General features: G+C 36.8%; 1 protein-coding gene across 2 annotated transcripts in view; it reads right to left on the reverse strand.

Annotated features, from left to right (window-relative positions):
- Nucleotides 1-20,627, reverse strand: part of KCNH7 (potassium voltage-gated channel subfamily H member 7) — a 474,108-nt gene that overhangs the window by 73,347 nt on the left and 380,134 nt on the right. For both annotated transcript variants that reach the window (XM_045867425.2, XM_045867426.2), the window contains exon 7: nucleotides 330-755. In XM_045867425.2, coding sequence (XP_045723381.1) covers nucleotides 330-755 — 426 coding nt within the window. The remainder of the gene's footprint in view (nucleotides 1-329; nucleotides 756-20,627) is intronic.

A 20,627-nucleotide genomic window follows, 5' to 3' on the forward strand; every position in this document is an offset into this window, starting at 1 on the left:
GCCATGAAGTTAACATGTAGAGATTTTACAGCCTGGAAATGTGTTATGTGCTATGAAACATTTTTCCAAAATTTCCTTTCTTGGTTAAAAGATAAATAGTCTTTAGTATCTCTTAACAAAAAAAGAGAGAGTTGTGAAGTATTTGCAGTAGCAAGGTTGTCCCATTTCATTTTATAGCATTTCCGATGAAATGAATTTCATCTCTGAGATACGGGAAGTTTGTAAAGCAACAACTTGTGGTTTTGTTTTTTTTTTTTTTTTGCAGTTGAAATAGATTCACTTTTGTAATTGCAATCTTTCAGAAAATAAGATTCTTAAGCAGCACTTACCTCATCAGAACCAGATCCAAAAATCAGCAAGTCAAAAGGAATTGCTGCAACCATGTCGATCAGGAACCAGCCTTTGAAGTAGTGTATTGCTATTTTGGCCGGATCACTTACCACTTCTTCATTCTGATTTACATATGTTGTTCTGAAGTTTATGAGAATATCTATGATGAACATAATATCCACAATCAAGTCCACCACATTCAAAGGGCTACAAGAGTAGCCACATTCTCGTCTTTTCTGTTCTTCTCTGTCATTGAGGAGAAAGGCTGCAGAGTAGGGTGTGAAAATAGCAGTGTATATGACCAAGAGCAGAATAAGCCAATCCCAGACTGCCTTGAAGGGGCTGTAGTGCAATATTGTAAACTTGTTGATGCGTGGGGTCTGCAGTTTATATTCTGGCAGGACATCTGCTCCTAAAGAGAGAACCTGATCAAAAAAAGAAAATTGCACACTACATAAAAATGTCATTATCTGATCTTCTAACCTACAGAAATATTAAGGTAATTATACATCAAAATCTATTAGGCAGGATGCATATAATTGTGAAGGATGTATGAAAAACACATAGTTTAAAGGACTCGATATAAACACCCTTTCTGCAGTATATTTGACCCCAGAAAACTCTATTGGTATTTCTTGATAAACATGATTTTCACTGAAAAGTAAAGAATATTGTCACCGAGAAAGCAAGGAGTGGTTACTGGTTCTTTTGGAACATACTACTACTCAGAAATAAAAATACATGGCTGTTTTTAGAAAATCATAAAATCAGTCTGATACATGAGTAATTCAGTTTTCAAACCTCAGAAAAGATTGTCTGTAATGAACAGAAGCAGCCTACTTGGATCTGTGTTCATATTTAATTTACATATATTTAATTTATAATTAAACCTTGATAAATTAAACCCAACTCATTCAAATCTTTAATTACAATTTTCCCACCTGCAATCTGTTTTTAACATTAGAAAAAAGGCACACAAGACTAAAATAAACACAAAGGAGTCTTTTTCCTAAAAAGTTGAGAGAATATTTTCTATTCTGGGACAAATGTACTTTCACCCAAACTCCTCCATCACATTTAGAGAGCCAGAAAGAGAGAATGGTGCAAAGAGATGCTCAGAATATCAGTCTGGAAATGTTGCAAGATTATTAGCACCAGTGGGCACTTAAGTCCTGAGATTTATTCTACGTGATAAGACATTGGTAGACTAAAATAGTTCATCTTGTAGAATCTTAGTTTATCTGAAAAAATTAGAACTAAACTTGAATCACATCCCAGTAGAAAAGTTCATGAGTTGGTAACTTTAGACGAAGTTTCAAGAACCAAGTTCAAAGCAAAAAGTTTATCTCGTTACCGAAAAACGTAATTAGTCTTAATATAGGGGTTTACAAAAATGGAAATTTTTTGATGGTTCCACAAATTGCACCTAGAGACATATTTTAAGGGAGCAGGGGGTTATATATACTCTTATATTATGAATATCCCATGTATATGCAATGTCTCTCAGAGTTAATTTCACTGAATAAATTTTTAGGCTAGATTCTCCTAAATACAGCTAATATATTATCAGCTTTGCAGCAAGAACCTCAGACAATCCCCTACTGGTTAGTCAAAGAGTGTTATTTCTCTGTTCTTGGTAATTCTATCCCTGTAGGTTTTAACTTGATTATAACAATATCATAGGCAAATTTCAATTTTAAATCTTATTTTCATTGTCATATCTCATACCTTTTTTCACATATGAGCTACCATTCTTATCTTAAAAAGAACTTGAGAAGTTTAATAACAACCACAAATGAGGTACAGCATGATTTTTAAATATAACAGTTCAGTTAAAATAGACAAAGGTGCTTTAAGGTAACAGCTAAACTGATTTAATTTGAATTGAAAAAATAATAATACAGAACCTAGCCATTTTTTTTTCAGCCCAGAGTAAATTTGAATAGGAAACATGGCTTTATTTTAAGCTATTATGAGAAAGGACAGGAATTATTAGTAAAAAAAGAAATCTGGAAAATAAAGTGATTTCATTGTTTCTGAAATACTGAAAAATTTCAGAATCCAAGGTCTCAATCTTTATCTCTAACTCTAAAGAGGAATAAGGTTTGGAAAGTCTGTCAGTTGATTACTGCAGACTGTTAGAACTCCAATCTTTTTATGCTCAGTACAGAAAACTAGCCCATAATATTTTGGTCTGGAAAGAATGGATCATCTCTTAAGGTGTTACCATGTACTATCCCTTTCTAAAAACAAAACAAAACAAAACAAACAAACAAAAAAAACAGGGAAGATTCAGAGTGTAGAAAGTAAAATCCGAAATCTTATTTTGCCTCTCAAAGTCATCTAAAATATGGACCCATTCTATTTTTCCAGTTCCTTCTCTCAGTAGATTCTCTTATGCACTCTGACAAAATTTGGCTAAAATCTTTGAACTACTGAGATATTTCCAAATCCCTAAATTCACAAATTTCTCTCATAAAGAAAGGGTATGTAATTATCCAAAGAGAACAACAACAACAAAAAAAGTCATTCTTAAAGAGAGGGATATTTGTCTGAGTTTGCTCCCTGCTTAAGTGACATGCCCCTAATACCAACCTCCCACATACGGCAGTTTGAATGCTTGTTTTAGCAGAAGTCTAAGTTAGAATGCATTCAGCCCCATTGAGCATCCCCTGAGAAGTGAAAACTGTGGATGGAGCCTTTTCCATCCCACATATGCAAGCATTCCTGTAACAGAGGACCGCTGTGCTAAGAGCTGGAAACTGAAAAATTGGAAAGATACTGTCCCTGAAATTGCAGTTTATGGTCTACTGGGAGAAAAACTCGTGCAGTCAAAGGGAAGCCCTGATGAGGTTCATCCATTCCTGGGTTGGTGGTGGTGCTGATGAAGGGGAGGCTTTTCAGGGAAAGATGTCACTTGAACTGAGACTTTGAGTGGGGGGAAGAAAAGAATGCAGCTGGGGGATGAGGAAACTGGAAACGGAAGACTATTACAGGCAGAGGGAACAGAATGAACAAAGGTAGGGAGGTATGAAATAATGCGTCGTATGTTGAGGAATTTTATAAGCCGCCTTGTGCTGCTGGTGGACAAAATGCATTTGCAGTAATTGGTATGGTACCCAATTATATGGTACACATTCTTTTGACTTCTGCATGGGTATGCCTATGTTTTATCATTCAATTCTCTCATGAATTTTACTAGCCAATGATTTCAAAACTTTTATTTATATAGCATACTTCAGCACCATGAGGTCTCATTATCAATCCAAATGTGGTCATGGGCACCGAAGTCAGGTAGCCCTCTATTATTAAGTGATTATCTTACTGAGTCAGAAGATTATTTTGTTTTGAGTTTTCACCAACATACACAGGTTTTTAAGATCTTCTGGGAGAACTTACGCTCCTTTGAGAATATTCTTTTCTGTGAATATTGTTTTAAGAATTGTTAAAGGTTACCAGGCAGAGAGGGCAAGGTGACCAAGTTTAGTTTTAGATAAATGCATCTGTCAGTGGAAAGCAGGAGAACCCAGAGGGGGTAGGATCAGAGGCTTAGAGATAAATTAGGACTTTGGTACTAAGAAAGATAGATAAATGAAGAGAGATCAGGAAAGCCTGTATTAAGGGGAGGTGGCCGAGATTAAAAAGAGGGATACATTTGGGAAATAAACGCATCTCAAGATAAGAATGAGAAATAAGGAAATATTTGTTTTTTTGTGGTTTCAATAATGAGTTTTATTAGAGCCAATCATGGTAATAAAAATCTATGAAGGCTCACCCATTTGTAGAATAAGGGAAAGAGCCCTAGACTTTAAATGTGAAGATCTGGGTTTAAACCAATTTTTCTGGTAAGTAATTTAATCTCTCTGGATCTGGGTTTTTTTGTTCTGTTTTTTCATCTGTGTGATGGAGACAGAATCTTTGCTCAAATCACCTCTCTATAAGAGCAACCATATCACATTAAATAATTTCTATAGTAGTATCTGATAAAATGGGAAATACCTACATAAAGTAATTTCATTATTATTTAGAATTCTAGGGTTACTCATTTAATTCTTGATTTAAACAAACCAACTATAACCAAAACATTTATGAGCCAATTGGAGAAAGTTGAACACTGACTGGACATTGATAATATTAAGGAAATGTTCAGTTATCTATTCATTAGAATAAACTAAAACAAGACATTGTGGTTTAAAATAACAGTCATTTTATTATTCATGATTCTATGGACAAGAAATTTAGACTGAACCCAGTTGGGCTATTCTTCTGCTCCACACAGTGTAAATTGGGGTCACTCAGATGTTTGGCTGGTGGCTGCACTTGTGTAAAGAATCTGGAAAGTCTTCACTGATATGTCTAGTACCTTGGTGGGGATAGTTTAAGGCTGGCCTCATGCAATATGCTGGAACAACTGGGTCTCTCCCTTTCTCTGACTCTAGATAAATATAATCTACAGATACATATCTATATCTATCTATGTATAGAGAGAGTTTTTATATATATAATTTTTATAAAAACTGTGTTACATATAGAGTTATATGTAGAGATATATAATATAAAGACTGTATACATATGTGTGTGTATATATATGTATATACAGAGAGAGAGATGTATGTATATATACATACAGAGATACAGTTTCTATAAAAACTATATATAATTTCTCTATACAGTCCCTTTTTGTGGTACTTTTCTATATGGTCTCATTAGCAGGATAGTAATATGTCCATGTGGAAGCTCAGTACTCCTAAGGGAGAAGTAGAAATGTCCAGTCTTCTTTTTTTTTTTAAAGATTTTATTTATTTGACAGAGAGAGAGACAGCGAGAGCAGGAACACAAGCAGGGGGAGTGGGAGAGGGAGAAGCAGGCTTCCTGCAGAGCAGGGAGCCCAATGTGGGACTCGATCCTAGGACCCTGGGATCATGACCTGAGCTGAAGGCGGACGCTTAACGACTGAGCCACCCAGGCGCCCGAAATGTCCAGTCTTCTTAAAGTCAAGGCCTGGGAATAGTACGGGATCATTTTTCCCATATTCTATTGACCATCTTGGAGACAAGCTATCACAGGAATTATTGACAATTGTTTTTAGGTGTGATGCTATTGTGGCTTTTTAAAATAGTATTTACTTTTTAGGGGTACACAATGAAATATTTATGGATAAAGTGCTATAGCTTTTAGGGTAACTGTGGGGCATGCATTCCAAGGCCCCTAGTGGACGCCTGAAACTACAAATGATACTGAATCCAATATATATTATATTTCTCCCTATACATACACACCTATGATAAAGTTTAACTGATAAATTAGGCACAGTAAGAGATTAACAACAGTAACAATAAAATAGAACCATTATAACCATGTGCTGTAATAAAAGTTATGTAAATGTGGGGTCTCTCTCTCTCTCTCAGAATATCTTACTGTAATGTACTGACCCTTCTTCTTGTAATATGTGAGATAATAAAATGTCTATGTGATGAGATGAAGTGAGGTGAATGACACAGGTATTGTGACATAACGTTAGGCTACCATTGAGCTTTGGATGATAGTCAGACAGATGATCATCTGCTTTCAAACCATGGTTGACCATGGGTAACTGAAACTGCAGAAAGCAAGGCTGCAGATAATGGGGGGCTATTGTAATCCAGGGTGAGAGAATGGAAGGCAGAGAGAAAGCCTGGTTATTTGCAGCAACATTAGTTGTGTGTTGACTTTTACTAAAACCGGGAGATGGGCATATAGTATTTCCTATTTTTAAAACATGTTTGTATTTTTTCACAATAAAAAACAGTAATTTTAGAATTTCAGCCAGAAAGGCCTAAGATCAATTGAGGATGTAATTTCCTAATGGAAAAAAAGAACTGGGTCTACACACATCACAAGGGCTCACTCCTATCAGAGTTCCTTGTTGGATAAGCTTGGATTACTGTTTCTACAACAGAATGTTTAATTTGCTCTCTGCACATCTCATTCATATTATGTTGGTCTTCATTCAGCCATACAGACTAAACACAATGCCAACTTTGTCGGCCTTGACGTGTTTGCCTTTAAAGTCCCGACAAATCGGTGGCTCAGACAAATCATGTTACAAGAAGATAGTCGAAAAAGCTAAGTCTGCAAATGCTTATTCCTCAGAGTATACTTGGCTGCATTGCTCATTAAGTTAGATTAAAACACAGCCACTTCTCAGAGACTCATTAGGTTAGACCTCTTATTGAAGTACTTTTGCTTTATTAAAGTTTCATATTCAGACTTCAAGTTTTCATTCTGGATTGACATATGTATGCTTTTTCATTTTTCCTCCATAAAACTACCACTAAATGCAATGTTTATGTCGGTTAATATCATTTTAGTAAATATTTGCATTATGTACTCCTTTTATAATCCATTTCCCGGAAATAATTGATCTCTCTTGAGGAATCAAAAGGTTTCATTTCTTTTTTATTAAAAAAACAGGACAATAAGAATTATTTCATTAATTGTATTCTCTTTTTTCCTTCTTGTCTAAAACTATGAGTTTAAGGGGTGCCTGGGTGGCTCAGTCGGTTAAGCGTCTGCCTTTGGCTCAGGTCATGATCCCAGGGTCCTGGGATCGAGTCCTGCTGCCCCTTCCCCCCTGCTCATACTCTTGCTTGCTCTCTCTCTTTCTCTCTCTCAAATGAATAAATAAAAAATCTTAAAAAAAAAACTATGAGTTTAAAATTTCAGTACAATTATTTCTATTTCCCTTCACATTGTTTTAGTTGTTCTATTTCCATTTCAATGATCTAAATGCATGTATCTTTTATAATGTCACTTTATGCTTCTTTGGAAATATGGTAAATGTATAAATTATAAGTCATAAGTCAGTTAATATTAATCATGAAAGTGCTTTAGAGCTGTTATGTTGGAAATGAAATATTAGACAGGCAAATATTTGTTTTAAAAATGTGAATAGAGTTCTGAATCACCAGTGATGAAAAGGAGAAAGGCTGCTACACAATCCATTAAGTTTCCTTACAAGAGCCAACTTCTCCCACACATTTGAGAAATAACATACTTTAGAAAGATAAAACATGATTAATTGAACTATTATAAGGATTTTCTTTTAAGAGTGAAAGAAAAAAGAAGGAAAAAAACAACAAACCCTCGCTCTATAAAAAAGGGGAACTCCGTGCTCTCCAGAAAGACACTTCTATTTTCTCTTTCCTCAAACCACCAATTAAATGTACAGTTTAACACAGACTAAAATATGTTTTTCTTTACCAAATCCAGTTTTTCATCTTGCTAACACACTGCTATTTGTTTAACCTGTAACAGTTAAGTGTTATATAAAACCAAAATCTTTATACGAACCAGCACTATTTATTCAATGAAGATCTACTGCGAAAATTTTGTGTGAACACCAGGATTAATAACTACTCTTCTCTTTTGAAAAGTGCAATAGGGAGCGATTAAGCTTTCCAAAAGATTATCCCGTACTTTTGGCAGCCGTTAAACGCCATGCTGAGGTGTTGGTAGAGAATGCTCATCTGTTATTTATCCTTTACTCAGGACTTGCAGTTAACTAATAGGCTAGCTATATTTTTATCTATCGGGAAAAGTAGTCAGTAACAAAATGAATCAGATAGGTCATTTAGCATCAGAAAAGATTTAAATTCCCCTGGCTTTTCAGCAGCTGATTTAAGAAGTCCAGCAAAATCTGAGTAATTTTCATGAAAACAGGCAGTCCCACTGATAATTACCCAAATATTTAAAATAAAAGATGAAAAAGAGTCACCCAACAAATGAAATCTGTCACTTAGGAAGGTTTTTAAGTGAATAAAATATTAAAATTAGGTAGTAGAATCACTGCAGCTGTCCATATTCAAATAATTTTCTTTTTTTTTTCAAATAATTTTCTAAGGCTTAGGTTAAAGTAGGCATTGTATCATTTATGCATGTGTGCACGTGTGTGTGTGTGTCTGTGTGTGTGCTGGACTGAGTCAGATGATAGCATGATTTGGTAAAAATCGGAGTCATGTGGGTACAGCTAAGTGTTAGGTTTAGTGTTTTGTTTTGTATGTAGCATATATGCTAATAATACAAAAACTATCTGCTGCTCAAAATATGTGTGACTCAGAATATGAGAGAACTGGGTTAGATAATATCTTAAACATTTATAATATTCATAAATTACTGTAAACATATGTATATTAAAAATTGCAGGGTCTTCCGAGGCCATAAACTCTGAACTTTCATGCCAATGGCCAACTGGGCATGGGTCTCAGTTTTGGCTCCTCACCCCTTGCCAGGCTAATCTGGGAGCTTGTGAGAGCACCTCGCTGCTGATACCAGATGCTCTCTGGCTTACGTTTGCTTCCTTGCCTCCTCTCTCCTCTTTCCTTTCTCGTGGAGACTGCACACATGCACTCTTCTCTCCATTTCCTTTATCTTTATTTTTAAATGGATCTAAATTTAAGGCGAAGGAGCATGTAGCACGCTAGTTTGTGAGTAAGCTTTTCACAAATGTTTTTCAAAAGTGCAGATAACTAAGAAGCAGGCTTAGAGATGGGAGAGGGGAATAAAGGGTTTAGCTAGGCTACTTGGAGGTAGACGTGCCAGGCGCCAATAGCAGAAGATGCCTGGCAGAAAGAAAGTCTGGGATGGCATCCCGGAGGAGGTTGGAGCTCAAAATTTCATCCTGTCCAGGCAGGATAAAATTCTGGAAAGTAGATTCATTTGCCAAGAAAATATACAAAGAGAGAGAATACACTGGGAATAACTAAAATGTGGGATAAAGAAAAAAGGCATAGCCAGTACTCCTGGGCTTATAATAGGACCTGGAATGTATACATAGTACACCAAAGAGTAGTTGAGGGGGCCTGTCTGTAGCTTAAAACAGAAGAAAAAAGAGATGATGGAGATAGCAATATGGAAAATGCATGAGAGAAAGGATTATGATAGAAACAGCTGCTGTGCACCAAAATGTGTTGTTTTCCCTTCCATGGAATAGAGTTGTTGCTGCTAGAATGTGTCTGCTTGGCCCAAAACTACATTATCCAGTCCTGTTTGGATCTAGGTATGGCCATGTGTCTGACGAGTAGCACTTCTTGGCCGAAGCTTTGAAGAAGCAGGTGTGTCTTTTCCTGCTCTCTCTTTTTCCTTCCTCTTGGTAAGCACAGATGCTTCTAAGGCCTCAAGTCCTTAAATCCAGTGGGGGTGGTAGAGCCTTCAAATATAAGAAACTTGTCACCAAATTACCAAGAGAAGGAAAATCCCTCATTGCCCAGGAATACCAGCTTCGGCTATTACTTGAGCATGAAATATAATATTAGATAACCACAGTAATGTGGGGATTTATTAGTTCTGGCAGCTAGCATTACCTTAATACTTGGATCTTTTCTTTGGAATATGCTGCATAAGATAACACTGGCTCTGGAGAGAGAATGACTGCTCATTTTATCAATGCTTTGTCTTTAAGAAAGAGGACAGGTAATACTGAATATCTTTTATGTTACTTGCCAGGCTCAGTACTGAATTAGAACATTCAATTCTCTCAACAGCTCTTTTAGATAAGCATAATTATCTCCATTTTTATAGGCTAAGAAACTGACTCAGAGACTGAATAACTTACCTGAGTTCTCAGAGCCAACTAAAGTATTATCAACCATAATATTCCCTAACTTTACTGAATGCCTATTATTTACTGAAAATTATATGGGCATTATCCCATTTAAATGTCACAATTATAGGTATTTATTGTGGACTGAATTGTGTCCACCTCATGTCCCCCCTCCCCTGCAAAGACACTCTCAAGTCCTAATCCCTAGTACCCACGAATGTGACCTCATTTGGAAACTGGTCTTCTCAGATATAATCAAATTAAGGTGGGGTTACACTGGACTGAGGCAGGCCCTAATCCAATGTAACTTGTATCTTTATAAGTGGAGGGAATAGATACAGAAAGAGATCCACAGGAAGAACATCGTGTGACAATGGAGGTAGAGATTGGAGTGATGTATCTATAAACCAAGGAACACCAAGACTGCCAACCACACAGAAGCTAAGAGAAAGGCATGGAAGAGATTTTTCTCTAGAATCTTCTGAGAGAGAGAACGTTCTCCTGCTGGCATCTTGATTTCACTTTGAGCCTTCATAACAGTAAGCGAAGAAATATCTGTTGTTTTAAGCTACCTAGTCAGTGGCAATTTGTATGACAGCCTAGAAAATATCAGAAGACAGCGCTATTGTTTATTTCACTCTACAGATGTAAATTCCGAGGTTAACTAACTTCCCAACGCTGTCTGGTTACATAGTGCCTGTCTTCTTACCTAAGCAGCATACCGATATTCAATTTATTTTTTCATGGGAATAAGGCCCATGTTTTCCCACCATAAATACTGTTTCCAGAAGAAGAAATTATTTTATATGGGTCTGTGTGAATGTTTTCATAGTTATCAAATGCTTTTAATAAAATCCTGATCACCTATGGCAAAATAGTAAATAAAGAGACTTATGTAGAACCACTTCTTGTCAAGAGTCTAAAGGCCACTTGTTTGGATAGACACACATGTGTAGAAAAAACAAATGGAAATGTTAAATGGCTATGATGGGCACCAAAATAAAACAAAGACAATTTCCATTAATTAGAAATTCATAATCTGTCAGATATTATTGAACAGACCAGACTCCGGACTGACATAGCCCTGTTACATATCCCAGCTCTGCCATGGCCATTTAAAAAAATCTCCCTAAGTATCAGATTCCTTAGCAGCAAAATAGGACAGCAATACCTTCCTCACAGGCAACTGTGAAATAAGTAAGGTCACAAATGTATAAAGTTCCACAAATAATCCTTGTCTCACTCACCATAAACAACAAATAAGTATTTTCATTATAATTTTCAGTGTATTTATCTTGAAAAACTCAAAATTTAATTATAGATAACATTCAATGCCAATTACAGTTATTGACTGAATCCAGTTCTCTGATGTGACCCTTGGAGAAGTCAATTACGCAAAGATAGAGACAGCAGAAGACAGACAGATAGGCTCTTGATTATGTGTGTTTGCTGGTAAGATAACAATTTTTCTTTGTTTATGAACATCTCAATTATGCTATATATCTGTAAGATCACCTCTGAAATTCTGCAATTCTGTTATTTTTTTTAAACTGAACAGGTTGTTTACCCTGTTACACTAAATCGGTGTGATTTTGCTGTGTATCATCTGTAGGTCAATGTGTAATATATTTTAAGGAAATAAATTGGAAACCCTCTCCACAAAAATTTCAGGATGATGGGGAAATACAAATGTGTGTGAGTAAGTGTATAAGTGTTTAGCACTGTGTATTATCCTGAGATGTACAGGTGGGCTTTTGTGAACTTCTTGAAATTATTTAAATAACATAAGATGTGTGGTGCTGTTTATTTCTCAGGGAATATGTGTTTATGTCTTTTATCAGATTTTCAAGCATCTAAGATCTACAAGTAGTTAAAAACCCCAACTTAAGGCATGAACTTTTACAGGTTTCCAAGTCTCTTAGCGCCACAAACGCATTTATAATCATCAAGTGAAAGAAGGCGACAGAGAGAGAGAAGCAAAAGCGTAAGAACAGGAAATGTTTAGAGAGAAAATGAAGCATAAAGTAAAGGTGGTGGCACTAATAGGAAATGTGCTCAAAGTTACAGTGAAGACAAGGACGGCATCTTGACCAGAGCACAGGTGAGCTCTTTCTCCATGATGGATAGAGATTTTCTGAGTTTACAGGGTGAATGGTCTGTTAATTCTCAGGCCTGGGCTTTGCTTTAAAATAACTTGGCTTCAAGGGCAGTTTCTCATTCCTGCTAAATTTTCAAATGAGTAACGTCTTCCTGTCGAGGACTAAGTACATTCAGTTACTAAGCAGCTTTCGCAAGTGTGACATTCCTACCAAATTTGTAGTTGAGAGTCTTACTTCGATGGACCGTGTCTGAAGATTAAGTGGCACTATCCTGCTGCCTTGCTAGAACAGGCAGGGGCCAGGGATGGGGCCCTACCCTGCTGCTTGCTGAAGCCTGCGAGTGAAGGCAGCTGCAGCACTCCCTTGCTCTCTGGCTGGAGCATTCTCCTGCTCCCAGCCTTAAGCCGGCAGGCTCACTCAGACAAAGCATTCACCTGCTGCATTCCTGAAGCCAATGGACCTACATAGTCAAGTTCTCCACTGCCTTTCTGAAGCCTGCAAGCATGCCTCGTCCCCTACACTCTACAGCCACCTTGCTAAAGCCAGCAGGTATGTGTGATCCACACAGGGGATGGCCCTTGATCTCACCTGGCCCTGGTGGCGAAAGGGGATGGCGTTCTTGAGCTCCACAGGAACACAACAATTGGAGAGACAATTCTTAGCAGGCCACCATCCCCAGGGCACTGCATAGACAACAGACCAAAAAACAACCCCAGTCTTCCTATGAAAAAGGCCTATTTACTTAGGCTGGAACTTCAGCCTGAGAGACAGGCTTCAGGTTTCCCACACAGCTAAAAGTTAAGGAAATGCTGCCAAGGAACACAAATAGGGAGGCCTCACTACCACTTAACATGACCTCCTACAAAGGAGCTAGTATACTTGTCTGGAGCCCCAACTTTTGCAACTATCACCCAGATCTCTTGGTCTGGAGGCTAGCAGGGATTATAATTACAGCCCCACAGGACTGTATATATTCACATACTTCAAAAGCTGCTATCTGAGGGTCGGGCTTCTAATCAGCCTGAAACTAAGTGCTAAATGAGATTCTTCCCCTTGGATCACAGGTGTTGGAACACCCTCAACAATGGGGACCTATCAAGAATAAATTGAGCAGTTTAGACAACTGCAAAGGTTTGAGACACAAGAGCTAGGGAAAGTTTGAATGAGAAGTTTCATTACCTACACAAAGCAACTGCTTCAATACTGAGAAAGATAGCTGTTTTGCCTAATACATAGAAACAAACACAGAGAGTACAGCAAAGAGAGGCAACAGAGAAATATGCTCCAAACAAAAGAACGAGATAAAACCTCAGGAAAAGATCTTAATGATATGAAGATAAGTGATCTACCTGATAAAGAATTCAAAGTAGTGGTCATAAAGATGCTCAGCAAACTCAGGGAAAGAATGGATAACACAGTGAGAACTTCAACAAAGAGATAGAAAATACAAGAAAGTACAAAACAGAAGTCACTAGATAAAGAATGCAATAACTGAACTAAAAAATACAGTAAAGATGGTCAACAATAGAATGGATGAAGCAGATACAGAGATAAGTGAGCTGGAAAAAGAAGAAATGAAACTTACCCAGACAGAGCAGGAAAAAGAAAAAGAATTTTTAAAAATGAAGATAATAAGGGACCTATAGGACAACATCAAGCAAAATAACATTCACATTATAAGGGTCCAAAAAGAAGAGAGAGATAAGACATAAATATAAACAAATGGGACTACATCAAACTAAAAAGCTTCTGCAGAGCAAAGGAAACCATCAACAGAATGAAAGAGCAATCTACTGAAAGGGAGGAGATACTGCAAATCATATATGCAATAAGGGGTTAATATCCAAAATATATAAAGAACTCATACAACTGAATCACAAAAAAATGTGATTGAAAAATGGGCAGAGAATCTGAATAGACATCTTCCCAAGCAAGACACACAGATAGGCAACAGACACATAAAAATATGCTTAGCTTCACTAGTCATCAGGGAATGCAAATCAAAACCACAATGAGATATCACCTTACACTTGTTAGAATGGCTAGTATCAAAAGGCAAGAAATAACAAGTGTTGGTGAGTATGTGAAGAAAAGGGAACCCTCATGCACAACTGGTGGGAATGAAAATCGGTGCAGCTACTGTGGAAAACAATATGGAGTGTCCTCAAAAAATTAAAAATAGAACTATGATCTAGCAATTCCACTTCTGGGTATTTAGCAATTCCACTACTGGGTATTTATTCAAAGAAAATGAAAATACTGATTCCAAAAGATATATGTACCCCTATAGTCATTGTAGCATTATTTACAATAGGCAAGCTATGGAAGCAACCTAAGTGTCCATTAATGGATGAATGGATAAAGAAGATGTGGTGTATCTATACAGTGGAGTATTTCTCAGCTATAGAAAAAAAAATATTTCCATTTGTGACAAATGGATGAACCTGAGGGTTTACGCTAAGTGAAATAAGTCAAACACAAAGACAAAAAGCACAAGATTCCACTTATATGCAGAACGTAAAAAACAACCAACCAACAAAACAAAACAAAACCCAGACCACATATACAGAGAACAGACTGGGCGTTGCCAGTGGGAAAGGGGGTGGGGTGGCAAAATGGGGGAAGGGTATCAAGAAGTATGAACTTGTAGTTATAAAGTAAGTCATGGGGATGTAATATACAGCATGGAGAATATTAACTTTATAAAGTTATTTATAAATAAATAAATAAATAAATAAATAAATAAATAAATAAAAAATAAAAATCTTAAAAAAAATAAGACCCCTAAGTAGGTCATGTAGGTCTCTTCTGAAAAAATATTAAATAATATTGAAGGAAATCTTACTTTTACTGTTAAGAGTACTTGGTATACTAATCAGGCATATTTTACATAATTACAACTAGTAAATGCACAAATTTACTATGAGTTTACAAAGCTTTGGGTCTAAAGTATAGAACAACACACTTTGCTTTAATATCTTCAAGAATAAAAAATTTTAGGCAAATAGCACTTTCCTTTTTACACCAAGAATAAAATCAATTTTTAAAACTATAACTGCTATTAACGCTAAGTTATAAGGTTATAAACCATTGTTTTAAAGGTTTTTTTTTTTTTTCAGTAAAGATCTGACAAAAAAAGGACTATGTATGGTAGTCACTCTAAATTTAGATGGTTTGGTGTTAAGAGAGAAAATTTTTTCTAAGTTGGACTGTTGTTTAATAGAACATTCTTAAATTTAGATTAAAATTTTTTTAAAAGACAGAACTATGGCATTCTTGCATATTTAAAAGACTTGATGTAGAAGCATAATTTTGTAGCAGGGATTCATTATCTTCCTATTTTTGTGCATTTTCTTGCAGGGATAACTTCTCAGGAAATAATTTATCTTGATTCTAAGTGGTCCTGAATTCCATTTTGCTTGATATTATACTTTATATCTCATTAGAGACTCTTACTTTTACATAAAAAAAAAAACCTTATAAGATTTTTGACTTCTAACCATGTCTCCGGGGGGAGGCATGAATCTGATAATGCCTGTCTGAAACAAAAAGCATGTGACACAGAACAAACGAAAATCAAGCCAGTTTATGCCTCCTGATGATAAGTATCACTTTCTTTACCACCTCAATCCTAACAAATGTGTAATAATATGATTATGTTCATGCTTCACTCTCCTTGATTTCTTTATTCTTGCAGTTTTTACATCTCATTGATAAATAAAATAAATGCCAGTTTTTTTTTTCAAATACAGCTAAAACTGTTACATTTATTCTCTTATTTGAGTCATGCATGAATAGCAAAAGATGCATATTACATCCTTTGAGACCTTTTGTCAAATTTTACATGATACACAGAATCAATGTTCTTTAACATAACTCATTTCATAAATAACCCTTCTTAGTAATTTTGCCTTATTGATAAACTTAAACCTCTAATATATAGAATAAGCAATGGATTCCATTCTATACTGGAATCTAAATCAGTGCTTCCCCAACTCTTGAATTTTATAGTCTGATAAAATTAAAAAGAATTGGGGTACATAACAGGGTTGCCAAGTTTTTATTTAATCAATTGCAAATGTGAGGAAAAGCAACTTTCTTTATCACCAACATTTCATAAAATTATGTTAATATAAAGCCAAACTTAGATAAAAGGCAATTATTTTAAGCAAGTAAATTCAGCTTTATGCAAACTTTGGTATACTGTTTCATCTTTCTCATTTTGTTGTGGGCAGTATAAAATTCGTATCAGCAAGCATTGCTCTGCAGGCCAGAGTTTAGAAAAATTATCATGCAAATTATCTCAATTAGAAAATACATGGGTTGAATCCGGTGATCTCTAAAATCCTTTCCAGCCCTACATATTCTGTTTCTGATTGTTACTGCACTTTTTGTACTGTAAATTACTCTGCTAGTCAAGAGTGGTTACTGGGCGCCTGGGTGGCTCAGTTGGTTAAGCGACTGCCTTCGGCTCAGGTCATGGTCCTGGAGTCCCGGGATCGAGTCCTGCATCGGGCTCTCTGCTCAGCAGGGAGTCTGCTTCTCCCTCTGACCCTACTCCCTCTCCTGCTCTCTGTCTCTCATTCTCTCTCTCTCAAATAAATAAATAAAATCTTTAAAATAAAATAAAATAATAAAAAAAAGAGTGATTACTGTATGGTGATACTAAATTCAAAACCTGTCATGAAAGGGAAGATTTCCAATATATGAATACAATTTTTAAGCATAAGCTGTATCCTATACACTTAATAGGCAATTGCTGTGGTAGGGCAGGACTTCATAGAGGCAGGCCACTGAGTGCTAAGCTTTCTGTCCAAGTGTATTTTGTGTTAATCCAAATGTCCTAAAGTGAAACCTGCCTCAGATTACTCATTTTCGTCACAAGCTTATTATTTTGTGCAGGGACTATTCAGTTAGTCCTGCTGAGTAATGGTGTGCACTGTATTCCTGTTGAGGATATAGGCAGGAGCTGAATACCAATTAGCTATGTATATTAATATTATACATTGACCCCAAATCCACTAAGTACCACACATATATACGCTCTGCTATGCAGTCATGCATCTCTTTCTTTTTCATCTTTTTTCTATGCATTTTCAAGTAGCTATGGATCCAGAGGAGTCATCTGTTTTCCTAGATGATAGACTGGCCACCATTCAATTATTTTTCAAATCCACCTTCAATATTTGCTTTTATAGAGTGTTCCTTTGAACTAGACTCAACCTCTGAAGGTAATCAGACTTTACCCAGCACTGCAAGAAATCAAACTTAACATCTCATTAGTGTGCTGTCTTATCTCTCTCTGTTCAATTGAATGCATCTATTTCCTTGCCACTATAAGTTCAGTCGTTAGGGGTTAAGCTTATAGCTGTGCCGCAAATGAGTGTATGAACATGGCGCGCATGTGTGTATGTGTGTTGATGTTGGTATGTTGGCTAGAGTCTGAAAATAGCAAGAGAGGGACACTACAGGTTCCGTGTGGCAGGGAGCTTTTGCCTGGCAATATTGCTTCATGGCAGAAAACTTAGAATACATCAAAACCACATTCCTGTGATTTACTACACATGCCGTATATAGCCATTTGAATAGTATTACCTCATGGTGACTAGTTTGGGTTCCTCATTCAATTTGAGGACTGGAAATGGGCATTAAGTAATTGATGCTCAGCTAAAATACTCAAAGTTACCTAATTTCCAGAAAATTTGGAACAATTTAACTGGGCATTAACATTATAAATAAGTGGTGGAATGAAGAGAGGTGATTCCAATATATTAAGTATCTAATAGAGTAACAGTGAATGACTTTAAAGGGAGAAAGAATCACTTACAAATGAAGAGATGTGTTGTTCTATCAACTTTTGCTCATGTCTGTTCTTGAGGAAAAGAAGTGGATTACCGTGACCAGCATATCATTTCCAGATAATTCTGTATGACTCCAGGATGGATTTTAATTCCTTCCTATGACAGTGGAGGCTTTGTTCTGGAAATTCACAAGATATTAAAAGAAAAACAATATAGCCTAAAGGATCCTGTGCTGACTGAGGACTAGAAAGCTATGTAAATTGCCCATCTTTAGGGAAGACTAGTCAGCAGAAATCATTGTCACAGAAAAGCTGGAAGTGATTCTTTGACTGAAGGTTGTGAAATCAGTATGTCAATCGAACTCTAAATGTAATCTACCATGTTTGATCAACTGGTGGACTTGTACCTTTACATGCCAAGAACAGACTCTGTCAGCTGCTCATGTATATTGCTGCCCATGCCTCTTGGTCCTCCCCATCTTGGAAGAGCCACCCTGATAGTGGTAGGCTCAGGAGTGGCTCCACTTAAATACATCTGGTTATGGATCTTGGCAACTATTTACCTTAAGTTGGAGGAGTCTGTTTACTGGGCACCTGATACAGTCCAAGTGAGAAGAAAAATTCAGCAGCAACCTCAAAGCATTAAAATAATTGGGACATCAAAATATAAATAAAAATGCCAATATGATCTGACCTTATGCCTTTGTACTAAGGAATATAAAGCTGTTATGCCAATACAACTAAAAGTTGTACATTATCTAGTTTGTAGTTAGCTATTCCAAATTATGCAAGATTAACAACAAAATGTTTTGGCAGAAGAATTTAATGTCCTATTTATATATCTTGGACAGGCTACATATTCTTTATTATAATGTCTTTGGGAAAAGTTGAGGTGGCATGTTATGGTTAAATACTCTTATGATATTTTATTTCATGGTAAAAAAGTAAACTCTTATAGACTCAAACAAGAAAACACATTTGAGAGCAAAATAATATTTTAATGTAATGGCTAAAATTTCAGGAAACGCTGAGCAATGACTACTTTGATCTTTTACCAAAGTGCTGCCAGAAGTGGTCCCTGCCCTCAGATTGTTCTTGAAATGACCTGGAGAATGAACATGCCAACTAATAATATTCGTAATATCTGCCAAGAGCCAGGTAAGCGGATTCTATCAACTGTTGTGGGACCATCTAGGAATGCTTGACAAAGGTGCTATTTGAGTAAATCTTAAAGGGCAACTGGGATTTTTTTTTTTTCCAGTTGGAAATGAGATGCTTTACAGGAAGAGGCCACAACACTAGTAAAGCTTGGAGACATGCTCATCAAGACCATTCAGTGGGACAAGGCTATGGTCTTCAAGTCTTTCTATGTGTAAGGACTGTCTAGGAAGCTTGTCAAAAGGCTGATTTCCTCTCCTCTGCTTTCTGAGTCTAGGTGAGGTTCAGAAGTTTGAATTTTAACAAGCATCTAGAGTGAATCCAAAGCAGTTCTTGTGTCTATATTTGTGTGTTTGCAGATGTGTGTATTTGTGTGTGGGGCTTGTGTTTGTGTGTGTGTTTAGTATATGTGTGTGTGTGTGTGTGTGTGTTTGAGAGTAGGCAAAGGAAGAAGGGGACGTGGAGAGGGTGTGGATGGAGAGGGCCGTGGGGAGTAGATTGTGTGGAGATTCAAATGCCTAGTTGAAGAGTTTGGCTTGTGAAGCAGTGCAGTTATTACAAAGTTGTAGACTTCAAAATCCCAAATAACAGGAAGGCAGTGAAAGAGATACTGGATTTCATCCAATTGTGTGTTAAGAGCTGCAAGTGAAGAGAAACATGTTCTTTGATCTAAACAAAGAACAGCAGTTCATGCAGCAGTCTCTTCAAAGCCATAGTTGAAATATTCTTATGGAACCAGGACCTGTGGGTGAAGGGATGAATAAGTGAGGGTGGGAAGTAGTATTAAGAAATGGAGAAGAAGGGGGTGCCTGGGTGGCTCAGTCAGTTAAGCGTCTGCCTTTGGCTCAGGTCATGATCCCAGGGTCCTAGGATCGAGCCCCCCAGCAGCTTCTCCCTCTCCTCCCCACTCGTGCTCTCTCTTGATATCTCTGTCTCTCGCTGTCAAATAAATAAATAAAATCTCTTTTAAAAAAAGAAATGGAGAAGCAGGAAAGAAAGTGCATCAGAAATCTCTCAAATCGCTCATTTATTAAATCATTCTACCCCATGTATTGGGTATCTACTCTGTGCCAGTCACTGAGTGAGGCTCTGTAGATGTAGAAATAAGATTCATTCTCTCTCTTGAGGAGTTCACATTTCCATAGGGCCATAGAGAAATACACAGACAATGACAATACAGTGTGATAAGCACCATGATGAGTCAGGCATGTGAACTGAGGGACTACAAGATGCCACCTTGCCCAGAAGTTTTGTGTGTGTGTGTGTGTGTGTGTGTATGTGTGTGAAGGTTTCTGGAGAAAAACTGAACTCCTGCATTGAGTATTTAAGCATAAATGAAAGTTCTTCAGGTAAAGGAGAATGGGGACAGGCTTTCGAAGCAAAGGAAACAGCCTTATAAGAGGTCAAAATGGCCTCCTCACTGTAGGTTGGCTTAGTTGTTTGCATGACATGTTGTGAAATGGCCTCAGATAAATGGGGAAGTTATAATAACAACTTATCCTTATTGAGGTCTTACTATGTGTTAGCCACTGACCACAGCTGCACAAGAATTTTCTTATTTAATCCTCACAATAATCCTATAAAGTAGGTATCATTATTGTCTCAGGTTTCGATGATGAAATTGCAGCCCAGTGAGGTCAATAAACTTGCCCAACGGCAT

This window comes from Mirounga angustirostris, unplaced genomic scaffold (genome assembly GCF_029215605.1).
Source record: "Mirounga angustirostris isolate CCGP_5_RB_7025 unplaced genomic scaffold, mMirAng1.0.hap1 SCAF_3, whole genome shotgun sequence".
Classification (NCBI taxonomy): Eukaryota; Metazoa; Chordata; class Mammalia; order Carnivora; family Phocidae; genus Mirounga; species Mirounga angustirostris.